The 18,131-nt window shown below is 36.9% G+C and overlaps 1 protein-coding gene across 2 annotated transcripts in view; it reads right to left on the bottom strand.

The window, feature by feature from the left end:
- LOC120471406 (low-density lipoprotein receptor-related protein 8) overlaps positions 1-18,131 on the bottom strand; it is an 89,026-nt gene that overhangs the window by 52,895 nt on the left and 18,000 nt on the right. For both annotated transcript variants that reach the window (XM_039661219.2, XM_039661220.2), the window contains exon 3: positions 9,363-9,485. In XM_039661219.2, coding sequence (XP_039517153.1) covers positions 9,363-9,485 — 123 coding nt within the window. The remainder of the gene's footprint in view (positions 1-9,362; positions 9,486-18,131) is intronic.

Raw genomic sequence — 18,131 nt, 5'->3', positions numbered from 1 at the left:
GAGTGAGTCAGAGAAAACGTGTCGAACAAATGACAACAAGGTCAGAAGAGCTTTCTTCAGCCCCATGTGATCTCACACTTGTGTTGTCTGCAGTGAGGTGTGAGGTAAGAGTGTGCGGTGTCGTGAAAAGGTCACGGTGGACTCAGCGGAGACACTGGGCTTTGCTGATGGCTATTTGATGAAGGGCTTCTTAAATCCACTTCATCAAATCAGCAGAGTCAAATATCGCCGCTAGTCTCTAAACACATTAAATTGATCCCCACTTCATAGTCAATTCTGTCAGGAGAGCCGTCATATGGAAATAGAGTACAGGAATATCATGTGCAAGAACATTAATGTAGTCACCTTTAACTTTAACGCTGCAGTGTGTCATTTCTAAGCTACAAGCGATACCAAATAGATTAGCAATTTACATTATAGGGGCGTCCGCACCAGAACTTTAAGGAACTAACCACCAGACTTTTATTTTGACAGCACTGAGAACGCCAGCCACAGCCTGTGTTCATGCATTCTCTGTGTTCATTAGTTTATGATCTGTCTAACAGTCCTGTCTAATACGTAGTTAGATAGAACTATTATGCATGGAAAGTAGGCAGTGATGAAGTTTTTTACGTATGTCGTGTGGTTAATGTCCAGTGTTGCTAGCTGAGCAGAAATACATAATCATGTTTCACTTGGTCTACTCAAAAGTTCAGTTGGATTTTCTCCTCAATGTAAAGGTTAAGAGGCCCTTCTTTCACTGTTTTCCATGTTCGTAGTTAGTTTCTGGAGTAAATATACAGGCCATAATCTTTGTGTTTACACAGACTTAACAAAAATGGCGGGTGCTGGTGCTGGTGTTTCACGTGCATTCGGCCAATCGGAGTTTACTTCCGTCACGGATAGTTCCTATAGTGCTGGTTTAGACCCTACTCAAAAGTATGAGCTAAATAAGTTCCTGCGGTGCAAAAAACATGACATCCGGGTACTTCCACCAATAGGAACTATGAAAAGGTTCCTCGGGTGTGAAAGCCCCTATAGAGAGCCTAAGTCCCTCCCTCCGCTTCAAGGTCATTGGACCTTATTTCGAAAAAATATTGTATGGTAGTCAATAAAAAGACAAGTTGTCTCTCGCCATTGACTACCATACATATTTTTTTTCCGAAATAAGGTCCCGAGAGCCGGGAGCAGAGGGGAGGGACTTAAGGCCAATTTATACTTCTGCGTCGAGGGTACGCCGTAGTATACGGCGTTGGCTTTGCACGTAGGCGACGCCGTTGTGAGCATTTATACTTCTGCGTTCAGGTATTGGTTGCTCTGCAGTACTGCTCCGAAACGCTAGGAGGCGGCGGAGGGTTTTAATGTTCCACTGTGTTTAGGTTCCTCGCGGCTAGGTTACTACAAGCAATAGCGACTGAAAGAGAGTGGATCATGTTGGAGTTGGAGCTTATTGGGGTGGAAAAACAGTTCATTTTAGTGAAATTACTAAAACTGAAAGGCAGAAATGAGAGAAGACGTCGGAGAAGATAGTACGTGTGTAAATGCGTGAGAAGAGACGTGCGGAAATGCGTATGAGGAAATACGATGCTACCAAGACGACCAATCACCGATCTTGCGGTCCGCGTCGTCGCGACGTGTAGTTACATTTTTGAAGAGGTGCGCATCAGGCAACGCGGAAGGGTACTCTATTGGCTCAAACTATGAACTGAGTTTTGGAGCTGAATATGTGTTTTCTGAACAATAACAACAACACTTTTAAAATTTGTCTATACTATAGAAGCTGGTTTCTGCCAAGGAATTAAAAAAATGTAACAAAAAAGGTCATTTCGACTTTGTATCTCACAATTGCGCGTTTATATCCCACTATTCTGACTTTATAACTTGCAGTTGCATTCTTAGAACTCACAATTCTAGAAAAGTCAGAATTACGAGTTATAATAATAAATGCATCATGAGCAGGATATCAGCATTGTGATGATTTCTGAAGGATCGTGTGACTGAAAATTCAGTTTTGTCATTACATTTTAAAATATATTAACATAGAAAACAGGTATTTTAAATTGCAATAATTTTTCGCACTATTGTTGTTTTTACAGTATTTTTGATCAAATAAAATACGTCATCTACTGACCTCAAACTTTTGAATGGTAGTGTATGTACAAAAACACACTGAGCATGAAAATATACACTGAGTAACTCACATTTTTGGATGAACTATTCCATTACAGTAACACAATTCAATTGTACTTGTATTAAACATTTACAGAGCACTAGTAAAAAGCTTGACTCTTGTTAGCTACATAGTTAACAAACTAGGTCATTTCTAGATCTGGGCCAAATTAAAGAGACAGAAAGCTAAAAAATATAAATTATTAAAGCACTGTTTTAGTTCAGCTGGCATTATAATTCACTATAGACAGATCAGCGAAACTAGTAATAATCCTTTGATTATAACTGGGTAATGTTACAGCCAGACAGGCTTCGATATACTGAAGAAAAAGATGCACTAGTCCAGCAGTGATTTAAACATATTGGACAGCATATGGCAGTCAGTTACATAAAGTGGGGCAGCAAAGCCCTGGTTGTTGCTGTATTTTGACAGTAGAGATCACAAACATTCTCAGCTTTCAGACACTAATGCTTTCCTTATGAATGTTTAGCCTTTCTTTTTTAAAAGCCGTCAAATCAGCTTTTATCATTCCTGTGTGTTTTTCTGCGATAGGAAAAGGTTCAAAGTGCTGAACATGGAGGCATCATTCATTTTTAAATAAGACATCCATAATAGTGTTCACTAATGTGAGAGCACGAGGTTACTCCAGCATGAAATCTGTGCGTGACAGACAGCAAAGGTGTAAGAATGTACTCATGCTGTACCTTTAGGTATATGTGCATGTGTGTAAAGCTTGGCTTATATAGCCAACATAATAGAAGGTGAGCATCAGTGATACTTAGGACAGCTTAGAAAAAAATGCAGATAAGCAATGAAATTTATTTAAAAAATAAGGAATTCATTACAAGATTCCAACCCAAAGCCGGGCTGTCAATTTAACATTAATTTAGTGTAAAAGTAATGTGATGAATTGATATAATTATTAATAATGTCCCCTGACCCCTGTGTACATTTCATAAAACAACTGTCTTGCCATCAGCACAATTCATACAAGTACAGAATAAGTGAAGACCGAGGATACATTCTTGCATTGAAAAATATTATGTACACTATCAATCAAAGTTTGGTGAATGTATGAATGTATGTATTGTGCTCAACAAGGCTGCATTTATTTGATCTAATGTATTAAAATGTAATTTTTGAATTTTGAATTTTGAATTTTTCAAATTTTTGCATCATTACTTCAGTCTTCAGTGTCACACGATCCTTCAGAAATCATTCTAATATGATAATAATTATGCTCAATTATTTATAATAATATCAATGTTAAAAACAACATTTTTGCTGCTTAATAATTTTGTTGAAACCGTGACAAAAAAATGTCAGGATTCTTGGATTAAAAGAAAAGTATCACATTTTATCAGATTATTGCATCCTTATTTCATCGTACTTACACTAAACTTTTGAATGATAGTATATCGCAGTTTCCAGAAAAATTTTAAGCAGCACATCTGTTTTTTGACACGGATAATATTTATAAATGTTTCTTGAGCAGCAAATCAGCATATTAGAATAATTTCTGTAATGACAACATTTTTCAAAAAATGTAAAACATTTTAAAAAATCCAATCTTTTTGATTGGTAGTGTATTAATATGATTTATTTGTAATAGACAGACAGCCCAAATAATTCCATTACATTTTTTACACTTTACACAGTAAACAAAAAAAAAGCAAAATGACAGCAGATTCAAAACTTAGAGCAAATAATGTAATGCGTTTTGCATTTAGTGTGGACAGACAGATTGCAGCAAGCCTGGTTTGGACATGGTGAAACTCTGAGGATATTGAACAGCTATAGGCACAATCTCAGGGTTGCCATCTCATAATACTTTTCTGACAAAACCTGAATGCTGAACTAAGTAGTCTGAGGCAAAACGCTAAACAAAGCCTTTGAGATATTGCTGGATAAAGTACATGCTTCACTGTTTATGGCAGCAATACAATTTAAACATGAATGAGTTTTTGTTATGCTACACAGGCTCAGCGCAGTCATAGTGCTTTTGGGGACAATTTACAAGGTCCAATTATTCAGTTGTTAGTAGAAAAGGTCTTCATTCTTTGTAAGAAATCCCTCAAATCAAGCTGTACATCTATAGATCACGATCGCATAACTCTTTTTCCATTTTACTGAGGCTGTCTGGCTTCTCTTTAATGGTGGCATACTACCAACTGGTCCATTTAAAAATAAAAATAAAAATAAAATAAAAATGTCAAAACAGCGTGACGTTTAAATCGTACTGGTGGATGTTTTTCTCACTGTAAAAATTGGTCATTATATATTAAAATATATGTATCTCCTTTTATATTTTGGTAAGACTGTAAAGGTTTATTAAAACAATCACCAAAAAGTTGGACTAGAAACCAGTGGACTAAAGTGTCCACTGATGACAAATTGCTTATCTGTTCATCTCATCTTTTAAGTCTAAGTAATAACCAGGGTTTTTCCTGCTTTGAAAATATTTTGGCTGCTGCAAAAAATAATCTTTGTCCCGCCAAAGATTTATTTTGATCTATTTTGATCATTTAATGTGACAATATCAATAAAGGAACAAAACAATCTGATACTATAAAAAAATGCCCTGTGCATTTAATCTTGGAGTGTAAATGCAAAAGACATGTCACTTTTCCATGAATGCGTTACTTTGTTGTTCACTTTGAGTCCCTCAGTGACTATAGTATAAATTACCTAGGTGTTTTTTTTTTTCATGTATAATAAGATAAGTTAATATTAAAAACTGTTTCTTTGCATTTATTTTGGATTTATTATGAGTATACTGGGCTGGGTAAGGTACTTTGTTGTTGAAGGTGCTTGTCCGCCACCACCGAAGACCATTTTTTAACCGGGAACTAACCCTGTATAACTAAAAAAATACAATCCTAGATAACAACTATTTATGCAAATGAATAGACCACCAAATAAACAGCATCTAATTGGTTCTTATATCTTGCCTATCAGCTAATGGTTTTTACATAGAGTATCTTTGTGAATTCATTATGAGAGCAGTTGTTGAAATGTGCCTTGAGTATTTATTACATTTATATGCATTAGATAACTCTTTTGTTCGGCATTTCTGTTAAAGATGCTTCTTAAAGATTATGAAATCCTATTAGCATGCAAACTCGTGAAATGAGTCGCCTATACTGATGAAATAAATAAATACAATAAAATGCACATGCATTAGCTGGAAGAAAATGACTTATTTTTTTTTTAAATCCACATTACTGGCAAATCTGCTCGGAAAGAGCAGAAAGCTCTCAGGGAGCTCTCATATTTGAGCTGCAGTCAATCTAATATGACGTTTCGTCCCAGCTGTGCTCCTCACCTACAGATGCCGGTGTACTGTAGTCATGGAAACAGAGCCATGGTTTTATTGTGAAACTCACAAAATGCTCATACTGGCCACATGAAATCAATATAATCAGTGTCTATTTTTCCACTTGTCAAAACAGCAACAAGAGGCCTGCTGGACAGATTAAACACGTTAGCTTTAATTTACTGAGTACCCATGTGCTTAGCTGATCACAGTGAAACAACTGGAGAAAGTAATATGGCTAAGAGAATAAGTGTTTTTTTTTAAAGGCACCAATATAAAAATCATAGAAAAACACCAAGACTCCACATTCATTAACATTATTATTAATGCTAATAATAAATGTAACTATTTATTGGACATGGTGTCTTACTCTCTTTTGTCATATTGATGTTGGTACTACTGCCATATTAACAATATAAATAGTTTATGCGTAAGTATTTAATTTAGTCATAACAGTCCTTTGTTGTACTTTTTTATTCCTGAAACATTTGTTTTCTTCAGTGTTGAAATAGATTTTGAGTCCCAGATGTTTAGCGTAAAGACTGTAGTTTGCCTGCCTGCTTCATTAATTCATTATACTTGCTGGCAAGCCATGCAGCAACTCGGCACATTAATATTGAATCCGGCTGATGTGCGGTCACAGGTGTGCGTTCACAATAACTTTGAGCTGATATATTCCGAATTTAGAGTTGGAACTATAATAACCTTTTCTCAAAACAATAAGAAATCAACAATGTTACTGCGATTAACAGTAAACTAGTTTAAAATCAAATAAATTAAATTCCAAGAGACTGTGTTTCCTGAATATCAACAGAAAGCAGTGGTGGAATGTAACGAAGTACAAATACTTCGTTACTTTACTTAAGTACATTTTTCACGTATCTTTACTTTACTTAAGTACAATAAATAGTGCCTACTTTTTACTTTTACTTCGTTACATTTTGCAGCAATTATTATACTTTCTACTCCACTACATTTCTACAACTTCTGTTACATTTTCGTTACATTTTCTGATCAGTTTTTCCCCTGCCAAAACGTAATCTGACCGTCCGTTCGTTGCACGTTTGTCTCACCAGTGACGTTTGGTTGCCATAGATACAGTATATCAACCCGGTCACACTAAATGCGTCTCACACGCAGTGTGTTTATCGTGCAACTCATAAGCGAAAATTTGTTTTTACGTGCATAGGAAACACACCGTGTGTAATATATGTTTGGTTTGGTTAGGATTATGGCAAGCCAAGAGGTTCAGAATTACACCATAAATGAATCACGTTTACTGCCAAACATGTTAACATATAGTAAGGATAAGCATGATATTGCCTAATTGCAAGCTTGTTTCAGAAATGGTGACATTTTTTTCCATCATTATTGAACATCATTATAGGAGTAGGCTATTAGGTTGAATGAGTTAGAATTAAATGTTTTATTAATCATTAGAAAATAGACATTAAGATAATAAATTGTTATGCAAGTACTTTTACTTTTAATACTTAAAGTACATTTAAAATAAAGTACTTTTTACTTTTTACTTAAGTATGGTTGTCATTGTGTTACTTCTACTTTTACTAAAGTAAATATTTATCTGGGTATTTGTACTTTTACTTAAGTACTGAGATTCAGTACTTCCTCCACCACTGACAGAAAGTTGGTTCCACAACCTGAGAGCAGCTATAGAAAAACCTCTTTCACCCATGGAAAATAACTGTGTTTGATGGACAGCCAACAGGCAATGCTGAGAAAAGCCAAGCGGGAATAAATAGAGACTAAAAAGTAACGGTCCTAAAATCGAGCCCTGTGGTATGCCAGTAGAAACTGGTCCAATATCATGTTTAGAATAGCCTATGCTTCAGACCTGTTGGATTCTTTATTATTTCATATTTACATACTAAAAATGAAAAATGGACAAACATACCAAAAGATGGAACAATCCACAGGACAAAAGCTACAAGTCATTCTAGTTTCTCTGTGATATCAGTTAGTACAGTGCAGTGGTGAAGTTTTGTCTTGGGGAAGAATTGAACTGTGGACTCATTCATCTTTAATGGGAACTCTAGCACAAACAGCCCATTCTGTAGATGTCTCTCATGTATTCCCACTGAACATCATCCCTGAACTAACATTTTCTGAACTGGCTGGGGATGGGGACTGAATCATTCATTATAAAAGTGCACACGCGATGGCAGAAAGTAAAAATGTAATTAAATACCAGATGAGATTCTCTGATGAGCTTTGAAATAACTTCCACTGAATAAAATAACACCTCTATAATTTGATCCATGGGTACAAAATATATTGAAAAGGAGGATTGTTGCTTCTCAAGTCACTAAATCCAAAATTCAGAATTTCAGACTTGAATAGATCACAAAGTCGTGAGTACATACAGTAGAGTTTATGTGATGCTATCTACATGAACTGTACAACATGTCACCTTTAATTTTCACACAGAGAGGAAAGAACATTTCCTGTACAAATCAATCAGACCAAACATCAGACAACACAATCATGTTTCTGCTAAGCAAACACACAGGGTGGCCAATCAGTGACTGTGTTTAAACTGAGAGGCTAACTTGACTTCAGGTGCAGCTTACAGGAGTTTGTTTAAAATTAGTAGCCTAAAGGAATGTTCTGGGTTCAATGCAAGTTATATCACTCGGCTTACCAAAAAAAAAAAAAAAGACTTGTCCCACATTTCACAGTAAAGCATTATGGATGATTCATAATGAATAAGGCCTTCTGGGGGTTAAACAACTGAAATGTGAAGCTTGTATTAAAATGACAGCATGTATATTAACTCTTCTGTACAAAAATATATGTAACTAGAGCTGTTGAAAGTTATCCATGTGATCCCTTTAATGCTGAGATTTCTTAAGTGGATAAATTTGCCCTGTTGACTTCCATTAGAGCTATACTGTAAAAACAAATGTGCCTGTTTTTATAAACTGAGTCCAAATTATTTTCTTTTGCAGTTTTCTTATTATTTTCTTATTCTCTAGTGTTTAACTTAATTTGAAATTGTAACAATCATTTAAATCATAAGTTCTCAACCAGGGGCCTCGGCAAACTTCTCCAATATGTATTATTTAAAATTAGTTAAATCACAACAACTCACAGAGTAGTTTTGCCATGTTTATGATGGAGGGTTGAACGATTTCAGATTTCAGCTGAAGTTAACATTTATGTGATTAAAGTTGAGTTGGCGTTAACTAGTCGCTGATGACGTCATTAATGAACAAATAAGCCTAAATCTTGAGCTGAGACTCGAATGCGGGTTGCCTTGTGCACAGCTATGGCATATGACACACAGCGCTGCCCACAAGGCTATTGCTCCTACATAATAGCTTTTTTTTTTTTGCGCGCTATTGTCTGTATGTGTGTGTTACAATGCAGCAGTGCATTCGTTTAGAACATGCATTTACCTGATTAATTTTGAGCATCCATATGGTATAATCAAACATATATTGTAGAGCGATCGTGTAGTTTACATTTATTTGTCAATTGTCATTTTAACTGTTTGAAATGGAACGTAAAAGTGGACTTCGAAGACTAGTCGATGTGAAGCTTAAAACATCATGTCAGAACATAAGAACATTGCAATGCTAAGGTATTTGTTCTTGGCGAACTATATTTGCTATGCATGCAGCTGCTTCAGAGTAATTACGGATTTGCTACAACTAATAGATACACAGACATGATGTTGTGAGGGCTAAGTTTAGGTGTGGGGTAGGGTGTGCGTGTCATATTCACGCTAAAGGATTTATAACGTCTTGGGTTCGCGTGTTATATTAACGATAAAGGGTGCCATGTGTGTGGTATAGCGCCGTTTTTGCATATAGCGTTCTATATGACGTTAAAGGATGAGAACGGGCTGGAGTTTTATGATGTGATGTGACTTACTGCAAGTGGCATCAGCCTCATCTGATCCATCTGGACACTCAGGTTCTCCGTCACATCGCCAACGCCCAGGAACACACTGACCGTTCGCACACGCAAACTCTAAGGGTGCGCATGTGTTCTTCACTGCACATGGAGAAAGAAAGAGACAGTTAAATGCTTGTAGAAAATGGAATTCCAACACAGAATTCTCTCCAATTTCATCATGAATATCTTCGTTTGTGTTTTGAATATGAATGAAGATCTTATAGGTTTTGTAATGACATAAGAATAAGTAACTTAGGAAAGGATTTTCATTTATACTTTTAACAAAAATGTTGCGATACCTAATATTAACGCTAGAAAGCAAATACACATTGCCAATTGTCTTTTTTTATAGTCTATTTCCCTTAAAAATCAAGTTGTGAATTTTTTAATAAAATGGAGGGAGGAAAATGAGAGGTACAGTATGCATAGAAAACAGATTTACAGCTTTTGTAATACTGCTGCACTCACTGATCAGAGCAGATGGAGCTGTATGCAATAGAGCATGGACAACAGTCTGGAGCAGCAGCTATTATATGCAGAGGCACTGCTTTCCACCCGCCGAGTTACTTACAAACTCTCACAGACCTTCAGTGGGCGGCAATCACAATACCCTAACACAACTCCACAAGACCTGTCGACAAACCTTAAGGATCCACTGCGGCAATGCTGCATCACATTCTTTCCCCACAGCTCTGTAAGGCCTCCTATTGTCCTTGGACTCTGGTAAAGGCAATGTGTGGTGTGGGCCAGTAACCAACCAACAGGGACGCGTCTAATCAAACGGAATGCACCCGCAGCCCTCCCCGAGTCGTCAAGCTGTGCATCTGACTCATCTGAGAATGTTTTTAACAGGAACATTACATCAGAGCAGCTCTCGCTTCGCCTTCACAACAGTAAACACCCGTTTATTGAGCAGATTGTAATCATGATAGACCCTTCGCTAAGCCCCACTTTGCTGCTGACCAATCCTACCTTAGCAACTGTTGCCGGGTGCTCTTTTTAAATGCAAGTCTGAGGAGTGTAAACAGTTTAAAATTAAATAAAAAAAAAATGTTTTAGTCTGCCTTTTTTGTCCATGTTACAATAATTTTATATTTTTTAAAAGAAAAAATATCATGCCAAAAATTCCTTCCAGTCCACATAAAAAATAATACATTTAGATGAATTAAATTGGTATATTTAAAAAAAAAAAATCACACTGTGCACTGAAAACTCCATTTTAACGCTTGACTGAGTCGGAACTGCAAACAAGGAAAGAATTCTGCATTAACTGTTATTTTCCTGTTTATTACTGTGAGATGCTTTAAAACACTCTTTATTGTAAAAAACGCTATATAAATAAATGTGACTTGGGTTGACTATAGTATTAGGTGTTTGTCAGGATGTTTCTTTGTTGCCAAGGTGTTCTGTATGTTTTTTGCACATTGATGCATTTTTTCCTTGATATGGCTTGGACGTCTCCTTCAATAACATTTTATTTGTATTCAAGGACAATGAGGACATCTGCATTGAGATTCAGTAATACACTGTAAAGTTGTTTACTCACTAACTGTTTTCACCAATTAGTGCCATCTGTTAGAGGGGCACTGCTGTTTTGTTTTTAATTAAGACAGAATGGTACTTTCAGAGACAGAAAAAATCAGGGATAGAAAGAGGTGGAAAAAGAGAGGCATGTAAAAATGTATCTGAAATCTAGTTAAGCAACTATGTGTCGTAAGATGTGATGCGATAAGGCAATAACCAATAAATGATCCTAACCACTCATATAGCTGTGATGGGTGGCCGGTTTCTAATGCGAAGCTCCACCCACAGTGAAACCTCATTGGTTTAAAGGTTAGTTCACCCAAAAATGAAAATTCTGTCAGTATTTACTCACTCTCATGTTGTTCCAACCCCGTAAGACCTTCGTTCATCTTCGGAACACAAATTGAGATATTTTTGATGAAATCTGAGAGCTGAATCACATGCATACTAGTCCATAGGCTTCTTGAGGGACTGAAACTTGCTGGCCTCGAAAAGTTATTAAAGACATCGTTAAAATAGTCCAAGTGACTTCAGTGGCTGAATCTTAAGTTTATCAAACAACAACTAAACTTTTTGTGCGCTAAAAACATCACACACATGACCAGCGTCGGCCAATAGTGAGCCTACGTGTGACTTAGCTCTACACTATCACATAGGGAAGGAAGTGAATAGTTGAAATAAAGTCATTATTTATGTTTGTTTTTGCGCACAAAAAGTATTCTCGTCGCTTGATGAAGTTAAGATTGAGCCACTGAAGTCACTTGGACTATTTTAACAATGTCTTTAATAACTTTTCGAGGACGGCAAGTTTCAATCCCTCAGGAAGCCTATGGACTAGTATGCAGGAGTGATCCAGCTCTCAGATTTCATCAAAAATAACTTAAGTTGTGTTTCGATGATGAACGAATGTCTTACGGGGTTGGTCATTTTTGGGTGAACTAACCCTTTAAAATATCCCTCTGCATAATTGTATAACATCAAATGCAGAGTCACTGATACAAATTTTTAAAATTTCAGCATCATAAGCAAGTTTCAGACCTTTGAGGGGAAACAATGTCCATTACGACATCTCTGTACGGGTTCCAACCATTCTAACTATAGTGTAAGAATGAGAAAGTTGTATTTATACGGACAGCTACTCCAATGCATAATCCTATCTTACCTTTCCCAAGGCAATACAAAGCCAAATTCTGTGAAAGAATCACTACATACATGCAGGCTTCTTTAGCCGGCAACACCTCCAATCCCTCACAGAACAAGGCAATCCAAGAGTGCACTGCAATGAGCTCGAGAGGACAGTGTTAATTACATTTATTTTTCCTTTCAATACTGAAGTATTGATAACAATTTGAATTAAGAATGGAGTGTGTTTTCCCCCATTAAAAATACTCCTTAATTAGCTTAGCAACATGCTATGCCATATTTAATTTGGTGCAAATGAAAACAAGCCTATAACCTTGTGGAAAAGAATTGCTCTTAATTATATTGAACGTGCACTAAGTAAGGGTTAATGCACGACGAGGTGTCCATTGTCAGGTTTTAATGGACGACGGCGAGGCGTAAACCGGCCGACGCGCAGCGGAGTTAAACAATTAATCAAACAAATTTAAAAAAAAAAAAAACACACACAAAAAACAAACAAACAATTAGTTCTGAGCACCGGCGATTTGCGCTTATAGAGGGCAATGAATTAATCAGATCAAAGAGAGGCTCATTTGCCTACATGCTATTGCTAGCTTTTTTATTTACAATTATTTTCAACTTTTCCAAATAGTGCAATTTGAAAAAGTCGGCCAGTCAGGAGGATCCACAAAAGCTGGGTAACGTTACTGCTGCCCATGATGAGCACTTGATGCAGACAGTACGTTGCTCCAGCTTCGTCTCTCACGGAGAGACGGAGCCCAGTAAGCCCGCAGACTGCTCTCGCATCGATGGCCTGTCACCGACATTATTTGACGGCTCTCCAGTCCAGCATCGGAGAGTCGACCTACAGCATACCAGTCGTCAAAGTTGCCATATTCTCCATAAATGTTAAAAGAAATAACGAAGTTGCTCATTGCTGTATTAGGCTATCTAACGTTAGATGTTTGTTTTGATAGAGCGTTTGACTGCCTGTTGCTATGGTTACTCACAGCTGTTGTAGGCAGCGCATGCATTTAGAAATTTCGAATGGTAAACAGGCAGTTTCACCAGAACTACTTTACTAGGTGTCCTCTATCACTTTCTAACGGACACCCTGCAGCCAATCAGAATCGAGTATTCACCCAGACCATGGTATAATAAACTACAAATCATCAAAGTATATTTTACCAAAAAAGCTGTATGCAGATATCACTTAAGTGTACACTTCCATGGCGTTTCTTAACACACTTTAAAGTGCACAGTGAAATTAGATTAAGTCAGATTAAAAGTTTGACTTTTTAGTTTAATCATGACAAATGTGACACCATGTGACATCTACCCAAACTAAGATTCATCGTTATTTGCATAAGATGTTTCAAAACGGTCCCATTTTGGTTAGGACGCTACCTAGAAGAGAGCTATATACTGTATATAGGCACTAGATAGAAAGGCAGCTTGGTAGGTTTTGGATCAGATATGTAATAGTACTGCACATCATAACCCAATAACAAGATAGTTTATATGTGCTCCAGTCCTTTGAGTTTCACCTCCAGATAAGAAATAGAGCTCAGCCCGAGCGGCTCAATCTGGACACTGTAATCACCCGAGGCCTGTCCAGTATAAACCAGATATCTTCTCCTTTCTGTCAGAACAGGGCAGACAAGCGTACTTCTACCCATCTCTACATCTTGTGTTGCAGTCTTCCATCACTGTGTTCTAGTGTGATTTAAAAGTCAAAGGTTGACCAACACAGGCACAAAAACACGCCTCAGTGACAAAAGATTATCTAACCAAGCACAAAATAAAGCTGGAGCAATACCTGAAAACAGGAATGAGACATGATGGAAATATAAATATTTTACTACCACAGAAAGGAAGGACAGTGGCCATATGCACATAAACTTACACCCACAAAACACTATGCAATAGTTTTGTTAAGAAATAGTTTATTTCTGAGCTCCCCCATTCAAGCAAATGGAAGATTCGCTTTTCATTGGTAAATATCATCCTTGAAATTATATAGTGTGCATTTGGGAAATGAAATCCCATTAGGCAGGATTTGCAGAAGTGTGTCTGGGCGTTAGTGAGAAATGGGGTGAGAAGAGCTTCTGCAGTTCAAAAATCCCGCATCTCTTCTGATGCTAAAATCTCGAAATTCAAAAGGACTTTCGGAGAATACAGGCGCATCAGACAGTAGATGGCTAATTTTATGGCAAACCACAGATCCTGGTTCAGGGAAGAGCTGATAATCGAGTAAGCTGATGATTCTTTTGATGACATAACAGTCAGGTAAGAAAGTATGTTTGTACATCTTGCAAATCTACTAATCAAACGACAATTTTGAGTAATCCACAAAGAAATATGTGACAAAAAGTAATCTGCCAAGTTTTTTGATAATAAATCGAGTAACTGTTTGTTGCACATCTTGGTAATTGAGTAATCTGCCAACAACATTCTTGATTAATCAAGTACATTTTTTACATTTTTTCCTACAGTATTATTGCTCAGACCCTTGTCTATGGATTGACCCTCTATATTACCAATTAATTGAGAGTAATATAAATTGTAATACAAGATTATTTTTTTTTAAATCAAGTACTCATTTAATTGAGTAATCATGAGTCTTAAATGAGAGGAAATGCTCAAATCACACAAAAAACAAACATTTTCTTTTTTATCCAATGTTTATCTCAACTTTCCATCACACCTAAAAAATATTTGTCAGCAATGCAAACAAGGCCAGTGTTTCCTCTACATTCATTCTCCCGTGGCGGGCCGCCACACTTAAAATCCTCCCGCCACGGCTGCAGCTTCTCAGTGACGTCCGATATTCTGCATAGTATTATGTTATTTTGTTAAGCCCCACTAAAGGCATAAAAACTTTGTAAAGCACAATCAAGTTTTCACCCTATATTCCAAGACTTCTAAAGTCATTGTATAATGTGTAATTTTAGTCGCTAAGTTAAAGTTAACGGAAAGTCATCTCGCCTCAGTCATTCTTCATTCAGAATTCAGCGCGTCGCGTTCGTTTGCGACACGACGACACTCTCTTCAAGGTCAATATTCCCATTATTATACTTTATTTGTAGATAAAGCATAAAGTAGATGGTTTTCATAAAATGACTTTATCTTGCTGGAGTGGAGTTTATTGCCCTTTCACATTCCCTTCTCCCGGGTGTATGTGAGATTACAGCATAGAGTCGAGAGAGTGCTATTGTTCTTCATGCGCACTGAAATTTAAAACTGTTAAAAGAAAAGGCTTAAAAAACTGTTGCATATAGAATACACTAAGCATTAGTGCTGCACGATTAATCAAATCGCAATCGTAATAGCGATCTCAAACCTATGCAATTATATGCAAAATGCCGCGATTTTATATGAAATAAACAAATTAGGGCTATTAACGCAGCATCTCTTCATTTTTGTCATCCTTTGACTAGTGTTACACGATCCCGCTCTTATTCGTGCAAATGCCTTTTCGCATTTTGCACGACAAGAAGTGAAAAGCTGCCTGTGAATGCCCTAAATGAGACTCGCAGAAAGACGCGCGCCATAATGCGCATGCACTGACGCGTGCCAGAATACAGTTCACTTTCGAGCTTGAACGAACAATAGCACACACAATTATGCCAAAATGTCGTTTTGTCGAGTATCTTCATAACGTAAGAAAAGTCTTATGGACGAAAAGAGTTATCGCATATCACAATTGCAATATTGACCTCAGTAATGGCAATATGACATTTTCCCCAAATCGTCCAGCGCTACTAAGCATATTATAGATCTAATCCCTTCGCTATGTTCTTTTCAATGTGAAGCGTTGCGTGCTGTGACTTGGTGTTGCTTCAAGTGCATCATTCTGCACACGGGATGCGCATGATCGATTATAATAGAGACAAGGGGGCGTGGCCTAAGTGAAAATATCAGCCCCCACCCCCCCCCCCCCCCCCCCCCCCCCCCCCCCCCCCCCCACCCCCGCCGGGGGAAATGGGCCTGCCCCCACAGCTTGGAAAAATCCTAGAGGAAACACTGCAAGGCATCTTACAATTTTAGCATTAGATAGTAGCAGTTAAAAGGGGTCATTTTAAAACCTTTATGAATGTCAATCAGGACAAGTCAGGATTAAGAAAAAGCAGTCCAAAAGCTTCCTTTGACTGATCTAGGCTACATTTAACTTTTCCACAACTTTCTCTCTCTCTCTCATTCATTTCCTCTCCTCTCCCTTTCATGTAATACGAAAAGGATTTCAACAGGAGTCTGATCCAGAATTAGGGCTTAGGGACAAATTGAAATACCTGGAGCTTTGAACACTCGCGCAACAGAGAACAGCCTGTCCCCAATCATGTTTATGTGTGTAATCCTCAAATAAATGTCTCTATCAAACGATTGGACATGCTTCATATATCAGAATATAAACGCATGCCTTCACATCTAATCCAGATTCACTATTAATTTTATTCTCGTATCAACAAATGAAAAAATCAATATTTGGTAGACGGCTAGAAATTAAAAATTATAGTTCATTATCACAGATGCTGATAACATTTTTATTTTACTTTACTATTTACTATTGTGTATTTGAGTTTAAAGCCACTAGTAAAACTGTGTTGGAGGGATATATCTTCTATTATAGCACTATAAGGATTTGATAATGAGTGTACTTTAATACTCTCAGTGGTAGTTTTCTGCTGCTGTCTAATGGTCTCTCAAGGGAGGTTGTAATAAAATTCACATTTTTTGTAGAGCTTCACAAAGATGAGTATACTGCCATCAAACCATTTATTCTACTGATATATATATATATATATATATATATATATATATATATATATATATATATATATATTCTAATGTTTATTGAACTATAGGAATGTGTAAAACTACACAATTTCATAATCAACTAGTCAGTGGGTTCTCTAAATGACCAGTTGGTGTAGAGGAAGTGTGGTATAATTAGGCTTTTTTAAGGCTTCAGACACTTTATTTCGGTTGTATGGGAGCTGGTGCAGTAGTAGGTCGAAGGAAGTGCTATAACTGCACTGGCAAGGGTCCAATTTCATTACACTTCACTGAACAATCAATTTCCAGCCTCAGTATTACTGAACTTAAAACTTTATCTGCACAAAAGCTACATCTAGTCATTAAATTGATTTATTACTGTCTGTAACTGTAGTGACATCAGTGGAAAATAAAACAACTATGATAAGTATTCAAGCCAAATAGCAAAACTGGTCACCAACACATTTTTATTATGAATTATAAATTGTTTTGGCTCTAATGATTGACTTGATCAATTTTGGCAATAGTAACAATTCATGTACATTTACATGCAGTATGAATTAAATTTGTCAGACGAGACATTAGCAGACAATTATGAGATCACTGAATGACACCAACTCAGTTTGATTAGATTTCTGTGGATGGAGAGTCAAACATAGACTACAACAGCGGTCTCCAATGCAGTGCCCACGGGCACCTGGTGATCGGCTGGAGCGTGTGAGTCAACCAAAGCACATTCCATAAATAAACTCAAAACCTCATTTCATAATACTTGCTTGACAAAGTCCCCCCCGTAGTCAATAATTGTAAAACGAGTTAAAACTCATCTTTGATCACCAAAATTACATATTTAAAGTTACACTGTGTGATTTTTACCCCCATCTAGCGGTGAAAAGGTATATGACCATCCAGTGAATATTAGTTTCTGTTCCTCTCAATTGCAATTTCGTTTTAACTCCTACGGTGGCCAATGTAGTCCAAGATTAACATGGCTTCCAGTTCGACCTCGTCCATGAGTGTGAACTCAAACGTAAACGCAAAAGGCGAAGCTTGAATTAACAGGTATGTCCCTCTTTGGCTAATGTACTTTCAAGATGGAGGGGCAACATGGCGAGCGACATTAGAACCCCTTACCCGTATGTATTTTCAATGGCATATTATACACTCACAAGAATACTTTATTACTTGAACGAAGTAAATATACATTAATGAGCACATATATTTTTGAAAGAACTAAGTGTTTTTAACTAAGTGTTTTAAATGATTGAAAAACATTTCATATACCTTATAATAGCTTGAATGTAACTCTACACCATTGCCTCA

Source organism: Pimephales promelas, chromosome 5 (assembly GCF_988280905.1).
Source record: "Pimephales promelas chromosome 5, fPimPro1.hap1.1, whole genome shotgun sequence".
NCBI classification, from domain to species: Eukaryota; Metazoa; Chordata; class Actinopteri; order Cypriniformes; family Leuciscidae; genus Pimephales; species Pimephales promelas.
The sequence above is the reverse complement of the archived record's forward strand: the minus strand, read 5'-3'. Positions and strand labels throughout refer to the sequence as shown.